The sequence below is a fragment of the Schistocerca serialis genome, chromosome 9 (assembly GCF_023864345.2).
Source record: "Schistocerca serialis cubense isolate TAMUIC-IGC-003099 chromosome 9, iqSchSeri2.2, whole genome shotgun sequence".
NCBI lineage: Eukaryota > Metazoa > Arthropoda > Insecta > Orthoptera > Acrididae > Schistocerca > Schistocerca serialis.
The window spans coordinates 214,887,417-214,907,106 of NC_064646.1; the positions used below are offsets into that span (position 1 = coordinate 214,887,417).

Sequence of the window (19,690 nt, forward strand, 5' to 3'; positions counted from 1 at the left end):
TGAGCAGACAGAAGGAGTAGCCATGGGGAGTTCACTCTCACCCGTTGTCGCAAATATGTACAGGGAACATTTTGAGGAGGAAGCTCTTGAATCAGCACATCTAAAGCCCACCTGTTTCTTTAGATATGTGGATGATACCTTCGTTATCTGGCCACATGGAAGAGATAAACTGGCAGACTTCCTCACACATCTCAACTCCAAAACCGAGAATATTAAGTTGACCATGGAGATTGAAACAAATGGGATGCTCCCTTTCCTAGATGTTTTGATTAGAAGACGAGCTGATGGCACTTTGGGCCACAGCATGTATAGGAAGAAGACGCACACTGATTTGTACCTACATGCGGATAGCTGCCACCACCCGGCACTAAAGAATGGCGTGCTCAAAACTCTTGTACACAGAGCTCACACCATCTCCAACAGGGACAATCTCCAACAAGAATTGGACCATCTGAAGACCGTGTTTCGGAGGAACGGTTACAAGGAAGGTTGGATTTGGAAGGCTCTACATCCCATACCTGCAGCACCGGCGGAAACTGAGGATGAACCTCAGGAGGAGGCAGCCTTGGCTATTATTCCGTTTTGTGGGGCCTTATCCAGAAAAATTGGATGCATTTTACGTAAACCCCAAGTGAATACCATCTTCCGTCCTCCAAGCAAAACCAAGAGCCTTCTTGGTAGTGTCAAGGACAACCTTGGTCTATGTAAATTAGGGGTTTATCAGATACCTTGCCAATGCGGTAGTGTATACATAGGGCAGACCATTCGTACCATTGAGTACCGATGCCGAGAACATCAACAGCACACTAGACTGCAACAGCCCAGTAAGTCTGCAACCACTGAGCATTGCCTGTCGGAACTCCACAGCATGGATTATGACCAAACCAAAGTCCTGACACAGACTTCCAAATACTGGGACTGTGTAATCAAAGAAGCCATAGAGATCAGAGTAAGGGAGCCACAAATAAATCATGACAGCGGTTACATCCTTAGCAAGGCATGGGAACCTGCGATCACCCGGATTAAGAAGAAAAAGGATATTTCCGAGAGTGTACCGACTTCGGGGGATGAGGGAAAAATAACAAGAGCAGTGCCGGCAGACCCACCTGAATGAAAAGAACTAGGATGCAGCGCCCAGACGGTGGGAGAACAGACGCTGTATCTGGACCACGCGCGGGGCGCTGACCGCACCGACTCATAGGAATTGCCTGACGGAGGAGCGGGAGGGGGATTGTCCTTCATATAGATGGCACTCGCCCACCGCCGGTCAGTACATCAGCGCACCTGATGATAGCTACGTGGTGGACTGCCGAAATATTGTGTCCTATGCACACTCATACCAGGCCGTTCACCCGAGATTTATTTCGTCATATACAGTATTATCGTACAGTTGATGGCACTAGGTCATACTTATTTTAATATTTCAGTTGTGATGGACAGCATGGTCTAGAGATTAATACCTTTGATTACTAACCCAAAGGCGATACCAGCCGCTGCTTATTAGATTCTGCTCTGGTGACTATAGACTACTGGTATAAAGAACTATCCTCATCCTGCCAATGGCCTTGCCAAAAGAGGGACCATGGACAAAGTCATTGCACCCCCTAGACATTGGGTTGAGAAACTACTACTGAACACATAACAATCAGCAATTATCAAAAGCATCAGGATGCAAAAATCAATGGGAACTACAGCATTAAAAACAATAAATGCAGCTACAGGACATGCAGTATTCCAAAATAAGATCATGGTGACCACTTATTTGCAGGTGTTTCCAAGGCAAACCCTATCCCCCACTCAGATCTATGGGTATGGACTGTGAGGGGTTATCAGGAGAACAAAAAAGAATAAATTTAGTAATGAAGCAAGGAATATTCCCAAAATGTTTAAAGATGAGTAAAGTTGTGCCAGTACTCAAAGGAGGGGATAAAGGAGACCCCAGAAACTATAGGTCCATAATGATCACACCTGTTCTGTCTAAAATAGTAGATGCAGTGATTAAAGATAGATTTATAAACTTATAGAGAAGCATAACATCTTAAATGGGGCACAACATTGATTTAGAAAGGGAACATCCACCAAGACTGCTGTGACAAAATTCATAACACACATCATTGAGGCATTGGATCAGTAAAAGAAAGTATCTAATGCTAACGGCTATTTAGACCTTTCAAAAGCTTTTGACTGTGTCTGCCATAACACTCTTCTACAGAAACTGGACTGCTATGGCATAAGAGTGAAAGCTGCTGATATAAAAACCTTAGTTGAAAACAGACAACAGTGTGTTGAAATAAAACATAAATCGGGGAATACAGAGAGAAATGTCTACTCTGATTATCTGCAGGTAAAATATGGAGTAGCTCATGTTTCAGTACTAGGACCTCTGCTCTTTACCTTATATATAAATGATATGCCCACTGCTGGAAATGAAAAAGTGATCATGTATGCCGATGACAACTTTCTTAGTATGTAGTGACTCAGTGAAGGAGTTGGGGAAAAGAGCCAGTGAGACTTGCAATTGACAGAAAGGTATTTTACAGAAAATAACTTATTGACTAACAGGATAAAAACTGTGTGTACAAATTTTGAAACAAACAGAACCAACAGAGCAGAGGAACTTAGATGAACTAAAAAAAATTAGTCTTCAGTTCTTCCAAATATGTTATTTATTATTATTAGCAGTATGAAAAAAATAGATTGTAGACTATCATATATCAATGAGTAAAAATATTATCAGTAAACATTACTAAAGATTTATTTCATGCATCAAATGACACATTTCCAAGAAATTTGTTTATTTCTGTATAAATTTTCAACATAAAATGTCAAAAATCATTGCAAAACAGATCAATGGACAAAATATAACTACAACTGTGCTAACATTCTACAAATAGGAGCATTTAATATTCAAAGCCTGAAAGTTCTAGTGAATGAGATGATGAAAAGAGGGATATGAGCAGGCCAATATAAACTTTGTTGGGATTAGTGAAGGTTGGGTTGGGTTCTTTGGGGAAGGAGACCAGACAGCGAGGTCATCGGTCTCATTGGAATAGGGAAGGATGGGGAAGGAAGTCGGCTGTGCACTTTTAGAGGAACCATCCCGGCATTTGCCTGGAATGATTTAGGGAAATCACGGAAAATCTAAATCAGAATGGCCGGACGCGGGATTGAACCGTCGTCCTCCCGAATACGAGTCCAGTGTCCAATCACTGCGCCACCTCGCTCGGTATTAGTGAAGGTGAACTGGAAAGGAGACAGAGATATCTGGGTAGATAATTATAGGGTAATAAAATCAGCATTAATGAATTAATAATATAATCAGTGTTGACACTGTCCCGAATTGGAAAGTAGGAAACTGTCAAAATTGTACTGATGGTTTAAACTAATCGAACACCAAACACCATTGTACAGGTTTATACACCACATAACATGGTGATTAGGAGGAAATAAAGATAATATATGATAAAATAGAAGAATTGATAAAATATGTGAAATGGAGATGAAAGTTTAAAGTTCTACGCAAAGGGGGCAGAATGGCAGATACAGTTTTTCAGAGAGCACTCTTCAGCATTAGCCCTTTACTTAGCTTGCATTTATCGTGAAACTTGCCAAGCACAAAATCTCAAGTGACTGGGAGGGAAAAGGGGGGGAAGGGGGGGGGGAGGGGGGGCAGCGGCAATGGATGATAGGTGACTCCAGCATATAAGATGCGTGAAAGAACGGATCCATAAACTTACATACCAATATCCTGAACATTGGTTTGCAGCAGAATTCTTGAGTATATCCTAAGTTTGAATACAAAAAATTGCCTTGCATCAGAAAAGCATCTGTCCAAAAATTAGCAAGGATTCAGAAACCATCACTCATGCAAAAATCAAGTTGCCCTCTTCTCATGCAATATCCTGGGAACCATGGACAAAAAGTAACAAGTGGATTCAATATTCCTAGTGATAGGACCATTCTTGCTTTGTATATACATAAATGATCTGATGGATCTGTGACTGCTGATGAAGCTGTAGTGTATGGGAAAGTATTGTATTTGAATGACTATAGAAGAATACATGATGACTCAGAATTTCTGTTTGGTGTGATGTTAGTTCTAAATTCAGAAAAATGTAAGTAAATGTAGGTGAGTGCAAAAAACAAACCTCTAATGTTCAAATACAATATTGATGGTACGCTGTTTGACACAGTCACAACGATTACATATCTAGGCGTTATGTTGTTAAGAGATATTAAACTGAACAAGCATGTATAGTCAATAGTAGGGAAGGCAAACAGTAAACTTTGGTTTATTGAGAGAATTTGAGGAAAATGTAGCTCATCTATAAAGAAAATTGTATGTACAACACTATTGTGACCAATTCTTGAGTACTGCTTGAGTGTTTGGGATCCCAACCAGGTAGGATTAAATGAAGTCATTGAAGCAATTTAGAGATGTGCTGCTTGATTTTTTTACCAGCAAATTCAATCAACATGTTAATATTACAGAAAGACTTCATGAACTCACATGGGAATCCCTGGATGGAAAATGACATTATTCTCGAAACACTATTGAGAAAATTTAGAGAATCAGCTGACTGCCGAATGATTCTACTACCACCAATGTACATTTCATATAAGTATTGCAAAGAAACATAGGAGAAATTCGATCTCTTACGGAGGCATATAGAAAGTCATTTCTGCTTCACTCTATTTGCAAGTGGAAGCAGGAAAGGGGATGACCAGCAGTCGTAGCAACGTACCCTCCATTATTCACTGTACAGTGGCTTGTAGAACATGTATGTATATTTAGATATAGATGTAAAATAACGAAAATAATCAATTATTTATAATATAACATAAACAGATAGATAAAAAAAACTACCCATCAAGCGGTAGCAGGGGAACACACACACACACACACACACACACACACACACACACACACACACACGAGGATTTAACTATTACAAGCTTTTGGAGTCAGTGGCTCCTTCTTCTGGCAGAAGAGTTGAAGGGGAAGGAAGAGGGGCGAAGGAAAACAACTAGATAGGTTTAGGGAAAGGGGTACAGTTCAGAAAGTCACCCAGAATCCTGGGTCAGGGGAGACATACAGGACAGGATGAGAAGGAAAGACCGATTGTTCAAATCTCATATGATGCAGTCCCCCAACAATCAGTCTTTTCTTCTCATACCGTCCAGTGTGTCTTCCCTGACCCGAGGTTCTGGGTGACTTTTCTGAACTGAGCTTCTTTTCCTAAACCTCTCCACTCTGTTTCCTTCACCCCTCTTTCTTCCCCTTCAACTCTTCCTCCAGAAGAAGGAGCCACTGGCTCCAATAGCTTGTAATAGTTAAATCATTTTGTGTGTGTGTGTGTGTGTGTGTGTGTGTGTGTGTGTGTGTGTGTGTAGGTTCTCCTGCCACTGCTTGGTGAGAAGATTTTTTATCTATCCGTAGATGTAGATAGATGAATGGCTGCTGGATTGTATTGCTTAGGGAAAAGAGAGGTAGAACAGAGATGTTTCTAGACTATAGCCATAAGTTTCAACTAGACATAGTGAACGCCCTCTTCCAGAATCACAACGAAAAAGGTGTACATTGGGGGGGAAGCATATGCAGGGAGATATCAACTGAATTGCATCATGATTAGACAAGTATTCAGAAATCAATCATGAACTACAAAGCACACCCAAATGGAAACAAACTAGTAATTATGAACAGCAAATTGAAATAAAAGCACAGAGAATGGACTAGTAGAGGAGGAGTAGAATATAATAAAGAAGGAAATAACTAAACACAAATGAAGAAGCCATCCTCGACTGTAAATACTCAAGCTTATTGATACAAGAAGAAAACATATGAAGCTTAAGAATAAGGTACAAAGGAAGCAGCACATGTTGCTTAAAAATAAAATTAAGTATTCTCCATGATAAATAAGAATGGATGAGAGGAACATTGTAAAGATACTGTGGAAGAAGATTTGACTATAGGAAAAATTCACACATGTAAAGGAAGATTAAAGTAACTTCAAAGAAGTAAACTCTAAAGGTGTTAACCCACTAAGTGCACATGGAAAACATTTATGTAGAAGAGATGGCTGACAAATGGTAGGAGCACATATCAAAGGCCTTTACAGTTGAGAGGGAGTACCACAAAGTATGACAGATGAGCTGGAAGTTATGTGGCAGAAATAGGTGAGATAATAATGTGGTCAGAGTTTGACAGAACACTGAATGATTTGAGCATAAACAAGTCTGCAAGAATTTTTTATACCCATATAGCTCAGAAGTTACTGAGATCTGCAAGAGATGTAGCAACTACAGTTATTTTAATTAGAATGGTGGCTTACCATAATATTTCCATTAAGGCATTATCACCACATTAGTATCAACAGTATCTAAACAGGTGGGGTTGGACAAAAACACTGGTACACCATGAGAAATGAATACTTGAATTATAAATGCAGATGTTTGCCAAGCTTGCAGGTTGCACTCTCGTATCTGACTACAAACAGTGTCCATGCAATGTCCCATTAAGTTGCAAATGTCAGTTGTGGTCACAACAGTGTTCTGTGTAGTTGTGGGTGCATTATGTCAAAGATAAGAGAATTTGAATATGGGCAAATTTTTGGTGCTCATATGTTGGGTGCTTCCGGCCAAGCTAACCGAAGTGGTTGGTGCTTTAAAAGGCACCATATTGAAGATTTTACTGCATACAGGGAAAGCATAAAAACATAATCTGCTAAATCACAATGCAGACAAAAGAGTGTGTGTGTTTTCATGCACGTGTGCGCAATCGTGACCATTGCTCACTGAAGAGGACTGTGATGAAAAATACAATAACAACAGCTGCAGAAGTCACTGCAGAACGGAATGTCACACTCATGAACCCCGTCAGCACCAAAACACAAAGGGAGCTCCATAAGCAGAGAATTGCAGGGCACAATAGAATTCCAAAATCGCTCGTCAGTGATGCAAAAGACCAGATAGGAAAATATGATTCTGGACTATGGAGCAACAAAAGGAATTGGTTTGATAAGTCTTGTTACTCATTGTTTTCAAGTTGCATCCGAGTTTATGTCCCAAAGGAAAGCATGGAAAGGGATCAGCAATGATTTGGGGAGCCTTATTGTAGGATTCCAGAGGCCCCCTGGTTAATCTGAAAGGTCGCACTACTGCCAAGGATTATGTGACCATTTTAGCTGATTAAGTCCATAGTACAATGTTCGTTCCCAAATGGTGGTGCTGTATTCCAAAATGATAGGGCCCTATACATCAAAATAGAAATTGAAGCTGCATGAGAAAGTGTTACAGCAAGACTCAGCTTCAGGAGTTGGCATGAAATGGTAATTGGATCCTTCTGTCGGCACCACACTCATCTACGGATGTAACTGAAAACTTCAGAGAAAACCACAGTTCAGTTGTATGTAAGTTCCCTAATTGTACTGCAATCATTGGTGGAAACTAATCATCCAACTACCAATTGGTAAAATTACAGTTTCGTTAGTGGTAGGTGTGACAAGCCATCCAGTGAAACATTACTAAATGCCTTCTCTGAAAACTAACTAGAACAGATAGTTCACAACCCCATTCATGATGGAAATATATTAGATCCAATGACAAAAAATATACCTTACCTCTTTGAGGATGTCCTGCTGAAACTGGTATCAGTGACCATGAGGCAGTTGTGGCAACAATGATTAACAAAGGACATACAAGTAGAAAAATATATATGTTCATTAAACCAGATAAATAAGCAGAAGAGTCATATATCAATGAGGAACTTGAAACTTTCAGCACAGGACAGGAGCATGTAGAATAACAATGGCTCAAATTTAACAGAATAGTTGACCTTGCACTGGATAGATACATACCCATTAGAACAGTTCATAATGGGAGGGACACTCCATGGTACACAGTTATTGTAAGGAAATTTCTAAAGAAACAGACTACTGCAAAACAGATGTGAAACAAAGCAGAGGGCTAGAGATACAGAGATGCTTGGCTGTCAAGAGTGCAATGTGTGAAGCTTTCAATGACTACTGTAACAGAATACTGTCAAATGACCTTTCACAAAACCCAAAGAAATACTGGTCATATGTAAAGGCTATTAGTGGCACCAAAGTTAGTGTCCAGTCACTCGCAAATGAGATAGGGACTGAAATTGAGGTTAACAAATCAGAAGATGAAATGCTCGAGTCTGTTTTCAAATGTTCCTTTAAAAAAAAAAAAAAAAAAAAAAAAAAACCAGGAGAACTGCCCCAATTAAATCCTTGTACCACTGAAAAGATGAATGCAAATTCAATCCTCCTACCACTTAAAAGACGAGTGAAATAAGTGTTAGTGTCACTGGTGTTGAGAAACAACTGAAATCATTAAAACTGGACAAAGCTCTAGGGCCTGATGGAATCCCTATCAGATTCTATACTGAATTTGTGGCTGATTTAGCCCCTCTTTTAATTATAGTCTACTGTAGATTCCTCAAACAAACAAAAAAGTGCCTAGTAGTTGGATAAAACACGTCACAGCCATCGATAAGAAGAGTAATAGAAGTGATCCACAAAACTACTGTCCAATATCCTTGATGTCAATTTGTTGTAGAATCTGTGAACATATTTTGGGCTCAAACATAATCCGGTACCTTGAACAGAATGACCTCCTCCATACCATCCATAAAGGATTCTGGAAACATCGTCCATGCTAAACCCAACTCACACTTTTCTCACAGAACACACTGAAAGCTTTGTATCAAAGACAGTCACGTACATGTAGTATTTCTTGATTTCCAAAAAACATTTGACTTAGTACCACACCTACGTTTATTGTCAGAAGTGTGATCAAGTGAAGTTTGTGACTGGATTGAAGCCTTTTAGGTTGGAAGAATGCATAAATTATCTTGAATGGAGAGTCATCAACAGGTATACAAATAACTTTGGATGTACCAACCCCAGGGTAGTGTATTGGGATCCTTGCTGTTCAGGTTGTATATTAATGACCTAACAGACAATATTAATAGTAACATCAGGCATTCTGCAGATGATGCAGTTGTCTGCAATGAAGTACTATCCGAAAGAAGATGCATAAATATTCAGTCAGATCTTGATAAGATTTGAAAGTGGCGAAAAGATTGACAACTTGTTTTAAATGTTCAGAAATGTAAAACTAGGCACTTCATGAAACAAAAAAAATTGACTATAATATCAGTGAGTCACAGCTATAATTGGCCAACTCATAGAAATACTCGGGTGTAACACTTGGTATGTACAAGAGCTGGATGCAAAGTAGTGGTAATACTTGTGTAACATTTGGTATGTACAAGGGCTGGATACAAAGTAGTGGTAACACTGCTGTAACATCAGACTGGTGAGTCGACAAGCTGCAATTTGTGTTGACACAATGAAGGCCTGTGAGAAGAGATTGTACAGCGAGTTGGGACAGTACTGTGTCAATCTATTGCAGTGTATAGATGATTTAACATCACAGCAAGTCAAAAACCCTAATATAACATTTACAAAGATATAGCAATGTTCTAGGCTCAAAATTGAAGTGGCATGAGAGAGCATGCAAATATGTTTCCAGGGACTCCCAGCACTGCCATACATCACACTTGCACCATGGGTTAAAGCATTCAGATTAGGCACAGATAATGTGAAGGATCCCCACATGTAGAAGACAACTCCACATGGTGGAGAATGCAGTTCAAATTATTGCTTCCTTGTTGGACATTGATCACCACTGGATTGTGCGCGAGGCAGCAGCAGCAGCAGTTAGAGTATGCCACAAAACTGTGCTCCACATTCTGCATGACGTTCTGGGGTACTGCAAAATTGTGATACACTGGATATCTCATGAAATGTCTGAGGTGCAACAACAGCACTGCTATGCCATCACACAGGATTTGTTGGGCCACTACCAAAGGGAAGGTACAGATTTTCTTCGACACTCCGTCATTATCGGCAAAAACTGGGCACACTCGTCCAAACCAAACTTGAAATGCCAATCCGATGAATGGAGGCATCCCGGTTCTCCTCATCCAATAAAAGTGTGCGCCACATCAAGCACTTTGAACGTGATGTTCACTGTGGCATATGGTGTGATGGGGTAAAATTGTATCATGCTGTGCCACCAAGGAAGATGGTAGTTGCTGCACACTACTGCATGTTCCTGCACCACAACCTTCATCCAGCATTCAGGTGAAAGCAACGACATTTTGAGGAATAGTACCCCATCATTTTGCATGACAAGGTATGATGCCACACCACTGCTGGTATCCAGGACGTCTTGAACAGCTGGCAATGGGAGAGTCTGGAACATCTACTGCACTCAACCTACATGGGTTCTTGTGATTAGATCTCTTTACCAAAGTACAAGAACCACTGTGAGGGATCCAATACAACACCAGAGATGATGATATCCATGCTATAGGGCAATCAATATGGGACATCAATAGGAAGAGACATGCAGATGGTATATGACACCTTCTGCACATTTGGCAAAAGGTCATAAGTAATAGGGGCAATTATATTGAAGGTGTGTAACTGTAACTACTACTTTCGATAAAGTCATTTCAGGGAAAAAATAATAGTTCTCCTTACTTTTTATCCACCCCTGCATATGCAATGGAATGATCATATAGGCTCAGTTCTGAGTAAAGTAGGTGGCAGACTTCGGTTTATTGGTTGAATACTGGTGAAATGCAATCAGTCTACAAAGGAGATTGCTTACAAACCGCTCATGTGACACTCTATAATATAGCTCTTGTGTGTGGGGTCTGTATCATACAGAACTAACAAGGATATTGAAGTATACAGAGAAGTGCAGCATTAATCATTGTTGAGCTTTGGGAGAGAGTCACAGAGATGGTGACGAAACTTGAACTGGCAGACCCTTGAAGATAAATATAAACTATCCCAAGAAAGCCTTGAAATATTACTGTATCTCATTGCCACCTATCAGAACCCCCTCGGAGAGCATTAAAGATGAACAACAGTCCAAATTGTCCATTAGATACAAAAATAACCACTATTTCAGTATACATATAATTCGAAAACGATGCTTTGCTGAAACCATGTGTGTAAAAGCCACCATGTGCATTCTGAATGTGCCAAAAGCATTTAACACTGTTGTTATGTGAGAAACACAATATAAATGTAAAATTAATATTGTAACTAATCAAAAGAAATAGAGCACATGGTCAGGATGTACCAGTATACCTATCATTATAAAATTACTACAGCAAATTAAATAGAACATATAAATAAAGCACGTTAATTGAATCTCCGATATATGTTAGCACTAAAATTCAGGCACTAGTTGATTTGTTATAAACAAATTTAGAAATGTAATTGTTACCTGTAACATAATTAGTAAGAAAATGTTATATTAACTCGTAACTAAGTTGAAAATAGGTTCACCTTGTTCAGCACTGAGTTTGTAAATTTTTAGCAATGTGTAGCTCATATTCGGTTTAACTTTTAATTGTAATTTTACATAAAATTGTAATTTGTAATGTAGGATAGTTAACAAAAGTATAAATAGAGGTCACGCAGGCAACTTGGGGCACTCGTTTTTTGGCTATTGTTGCGAGCCTAAGTATTGTAGGCTCACTAGTTTGTTGATTGTTGTGAACTCTGTGTCGTCTGATGTCAACTTTGGGTACAGGTGATGTAACCGGTACAGTTCACCAGGCTCGGACACCAGAGTCCTGGAAATATATTGGTATTAAAACTGCACTGTACTTTGGAATTTATTTGAGAGTCTTCCGCAATCCTTTTCATAGGCTGCACAGCAACGAGACATGAATCCAGGAATTTTACAAAACCCCGAGAACTAAACAACTCTCAATGTTGGTAGAATTGACGGGAAAACAACAGCGCATCGACTGGGCATTTCACTCAAAACATTTGCAACGCGGAGGTGGAAAAATATAAACATCTCAGCCTACTTACAAAGTTTAAAGGACTGGCCTTAAGTGATGACTCTAGGAATATAATATAACCCTCTACATATTGCCACCATATGAACAATCATTCTTCCCACACACTGTATGTGAATGTAACGACGAGAAAACCTAATAACTGGTACAGTGGGACATAAACTCTGTCATGCACTTCAGAAAACTTTGCAAAGAATAGAGGAAGATGTAGATAATCACGTCATTCAAGAGTGGTTCTGTGTGCATGAAGATTAATTGTCACATCTGCCTTGGCCATGATGGTCATCAGATATCAGTATTATTGGGGTTTTGTGGTCTAAGTTGGAGAGAAGGAAGCATGATCGCTATTCACCTCTATCATTGTTACCTGAACTCACTGTTACCTTGCAGGAAGTACAGCATAAGATTCCTTTGAAAACCATACAGGACCTGTATTAACCCATTCCACGATGGCTGGAAGCTGTTCTGGAATCCAACAGTTTTCGTACAATGTATAAGGCATGGTAATGCATTCTGTTTTAGGTGTTTCCACAATTTTGTCCACCACCTCTACATAAATACCATCTGACAACAAATGTGCCAATTCGCAGAAGAACTGAAAGTAATTCTGAGGATGTATTGCACAAAGATTAGTTTAATTTCAAGAAAGGAAAAGGCAGGAGAGAGTTCTCACATTTCATTTAATTGTGGACGACTGGATACCTTCCAAGAATTAGCGGTCACAGAGGAAGTCTTTTATAATGTAAGGTGGAATAAGGTATTCGCAATCTTTATAAGAATGGGGCTAAAATGTAAAGATGGGTGAATAGTCCGCACTATCTACTGTAACAAAATCAGCAGCATTTTGTACTGTCAACCCCGACAGAGAGCAGAGGAGCAGAAGTGGGTTCACTAAAGGGGAGCAGGAACAAATTCAGCAATGCTCATGTTGTAGTCAGATATATTTACTTGTCTCAAACAGAATACAGGGATGCTATAGGCCCACATTGTAGGCAGGATAGATGTCAAACACATGGACATTGAAAGTGATACATTGTCAATTTCGGCCACAGCACAGTGTGGATTGGGGCAGAATGTTCTTTTTGGGCAGACAGCTCAGCAGAAGCTGACTTATGAATCAGTGCTGGCAATGCAGTCAAACCTCAAGGCCACTTAATGGATGGTTGCATTAAGACCCTGCTTGGCAGTGGTTTGAAGTGAAATTAATGTCACCCAGGAACTGGCCCTCAACGTCTGGCTGGCAGCTTCTGTCGATGTCAGTATGGAATAGTAAGGTCCTAGTTGGACACTTGAGCCAGTTGGTGCCAGATGCAGGACCGTATGGCAAGCAGTCCCATTGAATGACATTGACCGATGTCTGTTTGCACCAGCAGACAGTGACTGAGCAAAGACGCCTCTATGAACCACACGATGGTAGTCTGCTCTACAGTAGTTGCCACCTCAATGTGTGTTGTCTTCTGGGCAGGCTGTATTTATACCACCTTACCCCAGCTTTTTGTAGTGTAGATGCCACAGGTGTCATGTAGTCACCACGTCAGAATGCTAAACTGACATCCCGGATTTCTGTAACACCACTGGTTTCTGAATGTGGGTTGTACCAATGTACTGGGGCCTGATGGGAGAGGTAATGCTGAAACGGTTACTCGCAGCAATTTGTGGTGGATATGTGGTCATCTGACAGTGAGTTGGAAGATCTCCAGAGTGGTGTTACAACACAAAATCTACAAGGGAGTAAGACAAGGCTGATTTTAAAAAAACCAATATTAGGAATAAAGATGCTATTTTTCTCCCGAACAAATTTATTTGTTAATACATTGCTCTTTTAAGGTTACAAACTTTTACCAATATCACAGCCACGTTTTTAACTCCTTCTAGCAATAGGAATTGTTAAGATCTCTAAAATACCTATCAGTCTCAATCATGACCTCCCCATTTGAGTGGATTTTTTATCTGACTATGATTTTGTCATGTTTAGACACAAGAGACTGAAGTCATGTGAATATGGTGGCTGAAGTAGCAATTCTAAAGGCACTAACATAATTCTGTGGTGAAAACTATAGATGAATGTTCTGGTACACTGTGGTGAAATAGGACCTTTTTTCTTTGCCAAATGAGCTATGTTCTATCCTAAAACACTTTAAGTGTCCAATATCTTTTTGTAGTCTTCTCCAGTGATTGCTTTTTCTTCTTTCTTTCTTTCCTCTTTTTTCTGTTATGGGTATCACACTCTTCATATGCCGATAAAAAACTTCATAACTTTTCCAGCTGATGGGACCATCTTTGCTTTCTTTGAAGCAGAAACCTATCAGTTTTATTGTTGTCTGGTTCTAGGTTAAAACAACAAATCAGCACAAAAGATCTCTGGATCTTCCTAAAACAGGTTCAATGTGGAAAGCGACCTGCCTCAATGTTCACCATCAAGAATGGCAACATTTATTGGGCCAACCATTTTTTCGTCATTTTTGCCCATCTAGCTGTCATCATTGATGGCTAAGTGTCACCAAGAAAAGCATCCAGTTTTGTATTAACTTATCACCAAATTTCCCTTGTTAAAGTGAAAATCAAATCATTGGATGATACTGCACTTTTTCCATTTCAGAGAAAACCATCAAAAACTTACTGAAAAATAAAAGAAAAAAAAGACCTGTTCAAAGGACTGGACTGCTTATTTAAAAAACAAAATGGTTTAAGGTTTAACAAAGCAAAGATGGAAGAAATGCAGAATACTGGCCTGATTAACATCAAAATTAGGAGCAATATAATAGTGAGAAGTAGATCGGCACAAGTGAAGAAAGTTTAATTCAATAAAAGAGCTCTGTTGTTGCATACACATATACACTGATATGGAAATGAGAATTAAGTTCCTGAAAGTCTACGCTTGAATCAGGGCATTGCAGGGAAGTAAATGGGGGGCCATCAGAAATCAGGTGGTGATGAAACAAGGAAACTAAAATCATTTGAAATGTGGTGCTATTGGAAATCCCATACTAGAAGAAGGGCATGTTAGCAGCACATCTGCCACAGTAATCAGGAATAATTATTCTGATAATGGAAGTAGTAGCAGTAGTAGTAGTAGTAGTAGTAGTAGAAGACAGAAAAAACAGCAAAGGAAGACAAGGACTACAATATGCTAAAGAGCTTGTTAGATATAGCAGTTACACAGATATGATGACCAAAAGGTAGGAAGAGATCAAGGACAGCATTAAACTAGTCAAATGACTTTAAAAAATAAAAAGTTGTAGCTTTTCACTACATCCTTGGTAATATCACGCTACCTGATTTCTGCAAACAATTCTTCAGCAGAATTAAGAATAATATTTTTCTTTTCTCCCACAAGTCCGGGACCATCATCAGGCTTAGCAAATTTTTCAGCTGGCAGCTGCACAGTGCCTGCAACAAAATATAGCTTAAAGAAGTAGAAGATAACGAGTAACAAATAAGGAAGTGAGTTTCTTTCCTCAGTATGTGCGTATGCTGAGTTGGCTGAATATGCATCTGCAAATAAACTTGTAACTTACACATGAATCTCATTCTATAAAATAAGGACGGACACACACACACACACACACACACACACACACACACACACACACTCTTAAGATTATTTTCTCTTTTGAAATACACATCAAAGAAAATTTACTATTGGTTTTTTCCTCATAGTCAAATGTATTAATTTACTGGGCAGTTTTTTAGCACTTTTGACAACAAAACATTCACATTTTGGGCTGCAACACATTTACATTAATTCCACTTTGACAGCCAAATGGTGGGAAAAATATGATTCATTTAAGGATGAATGATGACCTTTTATATCAAGTGTGAAATCTAATGGTTGTAAATTTAAGCCGAGTATGGGATCCATTCCTTATCTCAGTAATATATTCCAGTCCTGTCTGACCAGTAGTTTCCAAACTTTTTGCAGGTACCTTTGCCAGTTTGTAATGGAGCCACACCCCTCCCCCCCCCCCCCCCCCCCCCTTTTCTTCACAGTTTCACTGCAGTTGAATTTGGCCATGTATACAAACACACTTATCACACATTTTATAATAATGAAGCTACTTTTTTGCAAATTTGATATTTTTAACAGATTAGCACATCTTGTGAAAATTACCAAAATGGAATTTCAGCCAGTCAATAACTAAAAATAGATTTTGTGTGTGTGTGTGTGGGGGGGGGGGGGGGGGGGGGGGGGGGAGGAAGTTCGTAAGCAGAAGCCAATTTTGGAAAGAAAGAATAATTTATGCTTAAATTACAATTGATTAAAATCGAAAAGGAAAATAGAAGATACATGTTAATATTTAATGGTCATAATGTTAATGTAAAATCCAAATACAATAAAATTGAAGTAAATGAAATAATAATGTTTATTACAATAATAATAGGAATCTGTTACTAGTAGCTCTCTTTTGCCTGATAAGCAGATGCTGATATCCTGACACTGGACTCCATCTTCATTAACTGAAGTCTCAGGCTGCTCATCTCATATTCCTAATTTTACTATTTATAGAGACATTCCATCACTTCTGATGTCTGCAGGTCTCAAAATGCCTTTATCTTGGTTTCGCTGACTACTCTAAGCTGGACAGCACAAGGAGATAAAGATTAGCACATCCTACCCACAGTACTCAATCTGTGGACCAATATTAGCAGACCTGGCATCTAAGACACTGCTGGAATTGTAGGAAGTGACTGATGAAACAGACGGACTTGTGGCTTATGTTGATATAATGGTGATGTTATCTGGGGACTCCAGACAGAATTTTCAGAAAAAGATGCAGAAATGGAGCAGGAGTGACAAACTAACAAAAGCCGCAAACATACCTACATTTATGTGGTTTAAAAGCAGTATCATAGAAAGGGAAGAGGAAGAAGGTAAAGATGAGACGGGAGATCTGACACTGCGAGACGAATCTGACAGAACGCTGAAAGACCTAAGCTGACACAAAGTCCCCGGAGTAGAAGATACTACTGATGTATGTGGGCAAGCCTGTGTGCAGCTGGTGTACAAGATTTATGACACAGGGAAAATATTCTCAGACTTCAAAAACAATATAACAATTACGATCCCGAGGACAAGAACTGCAGACAGGTGTGAATATTACTGAACTATTAGTTCAGAAAGTCATTGTTGCAAACTACTGACACAAATTATTTACAAAGCAAAACTGGTAGAAGCTGACTTAGGGGAAGATCAGTTTGGGTTCCCAAGAAATGTGGGAACACTCAAGGCAATACCAACCTTGCAACTTCTCTTAGAAGGTAGGTTAAGAAAAGGCAAAGCCATGTCTACAGCATTTGTAGATTTAGAGAAAGCTTTTGGCAAGAGAGCTTTTGGCAATGTTGTCTGGAATGCACTCTTGGAAATTTTGAGGACAGCAGGGGCAAAATACAGGGAGCTAAAGACTATTTACAATTTGTGCGCAAACTAGTTAGCACTTGTAAGAGTCAAAGAGCATGAAAGGGAAACAGTGGTTAAGAAGTGAGGCAGGGTTGTAGCCTATCTCCAAAATTATTCAATCTGCACACTGAACAAGCAGGAAAGGAAACCACAGAAAAATTTGGAGAAGAAATTAAAAGTTTAAAGAAAAGAAATAGAAACTTAGGAGGTTTGCTGATGACACTGTAATTCTTTCAGAGAGAGCGGTAGAATGGAATGGACAGTGTCTTGAAAGGAGGATATAAATGAACATTTACAAAAACATAAAATGGGTTATGGTATGTAATCAAACTAACGCTGAAGGAATTAGATTAGAAAATAAGGCACTAAAAGTAGCAGATGAGATTTCCTATTTGGACAACAAAATAAGTGTCTATGGCCCAAATAGAGAGGATATAAAATGCAGACTGGCAATGACAAGAAAAGCATTTCTGAAGAAGAGAAACTAATTAATACTGAAATAAATTTAAGTGTTAGGATGTCTTTTTTGAAAGTATTTGTCTGGAGTTAAGCCTTGTACGGAAATGAAAACTGGACAATAAACAGTTCAGACAAGAAGAGAACAGAACCTTCTGAACTATAGTGCAAGTAGTTACTAATGAATTAAGTTGCAGTAGATATCTGAGAGATGAAGAGGCTTGCACAAGATAGAATAATGTGCAGAGCTGCATTAAACTGGTCTTCAGACTGAAGACGACGATGATGTCACCACTGTGTTCAATAACCAGATAAAACCTCAATGACACATAGCACTGTATTTAAGAGTTTTCCTCAACAACATAAAAGATCCTTCAGCACATGTAGAAACCACATGCCAAAAGGCAGTTACATAGCAAGGGCTGGCACTGCCAACCGCAACTTACCCCTGGGGGCTATAAAACACATAATGCAAGTGCTGGTATAAAACACAGCCACCCAAAAACATACAGACTGAAGAGTGGTTCTTTTAAGGACGATGGGAGAGTTCAGTATTATACCAGGATAGACACTCTAGATCATTGTGGAAATATGATTTGCGGCCCCCACAACAAAATATTTTGCTGCAACATAAAAACTCCGATAAAGTACAAGAAATTACAAGTTCAAGAATAAACAATACATTACATATTTTTAACTGGCATCTTGACAAATGGCAGATGGACTGGGTAGTGCAGATACAGGATGGTGAGTACACAGTCTCCTCCCGAACATCAGAGAAAATACTTCAAACAAATCGCACCATTTCCAACAGAGGTGTGGGTCATTTTATACTAGGACACACTCCACAGCCCCAGACTTTCTACATAATGGGAAACAGACCATCAACACTGTGTAACTGTGGTGGTTTAGGATCCTCTTAGCATGTGGTTATCAATATGCTCTCTCCAAGAGGAAGCTAGGAGAGATGAACAATCTCAGGGCAAAATATAACTGTTAATTAGGAATACTGATACATTTAACTTAATGAATATTGTTACAAACATATCTAGGAATGAACTAAACAAGTTCAAAATAGTTATTCAAAATAGAAACACAGGTCTGAGTAATGTCAAAAATTGGTTAAGGCGTGAGGAGATGTTTAAGATGCCAATGATGGAGACGGTGTCAATAATTGGCAGTAGTGCCACTGGTTATTGAATGAACACTGTCAGATCAATTAAGTATTGTGTCTGTTGTATAATAAGATGTGTAATTGCAATTTCATTTAATATAACTATGTTAGTAACTAGTTGTAGGATAGTATTTCATCTGAAAAGGTTAGCATTATGCTGGGTTATCAACAACTACACAATTAATTATAATTACAATATTAAATGGTATTTAAAGTAAAAGTATCAAACAGATTGTGTACGAAATCCATATGGAGCTGTGCTGGCTCGACACATATGAAGGCAAACAGTCAACAGAGGGCCACTGATACTACAGAATACAAACAGTGTATGTAACGACAATATTTACAGAAAATGCAGAGGTAACTATAAGTTACCAAATAAGCAGCAACCAGTCGCAAAATCATGTTTTCTTTATTTACTTTTGCAAATCGATTTCAACTGATTAACAGCCATCATCGGTGCTACAAATACAAGAATAAAAATAAAAATAATTAATAACAGTGACCAAATGAATAAATGTACATAAAGCATATCTAAAACAAAGATGATGTAACTTACCAAACAAAAGTGTTGGTATGTTGATAGAGACACTAACAAACACAAACATAAAATTCAAGCTTTCGCAACCCACGGTTGCTTAATCAGGAAAGAGGGAAGGAGAGGGAAAGACGAAAGGATGTGGATTTTAAGGGAGAGGGCAAGGAGTCATTCCAATCCCGGGAGCGGAAAGACTTACCTTAGGGG

General features: G+C 39.0%; 1 protein-coding gene across 1 annotated transcript in view; it reads right to left on the bottom strand.

Annotated features, from left to right (window-relative positions):
- The window catches only part of LOC126418900 (vacuolar protein sorting-associated protein 33A), a 114,226-nt gene that overhangs the window by 42,727 nt on the left and 51,809 nt on the right, over positions 1-19,690 (bottom strand). The window contains exon 6 of the mRNA XM_050085917.1: positions 15,193-15,307. Coding sequence (XP_049941874.1) covers positions 15,193-15,307 — 115 coding nt within the window. The remainder of the gene's footprint in view (positions 1-15,192; positions 15,308-19,690) is intronic.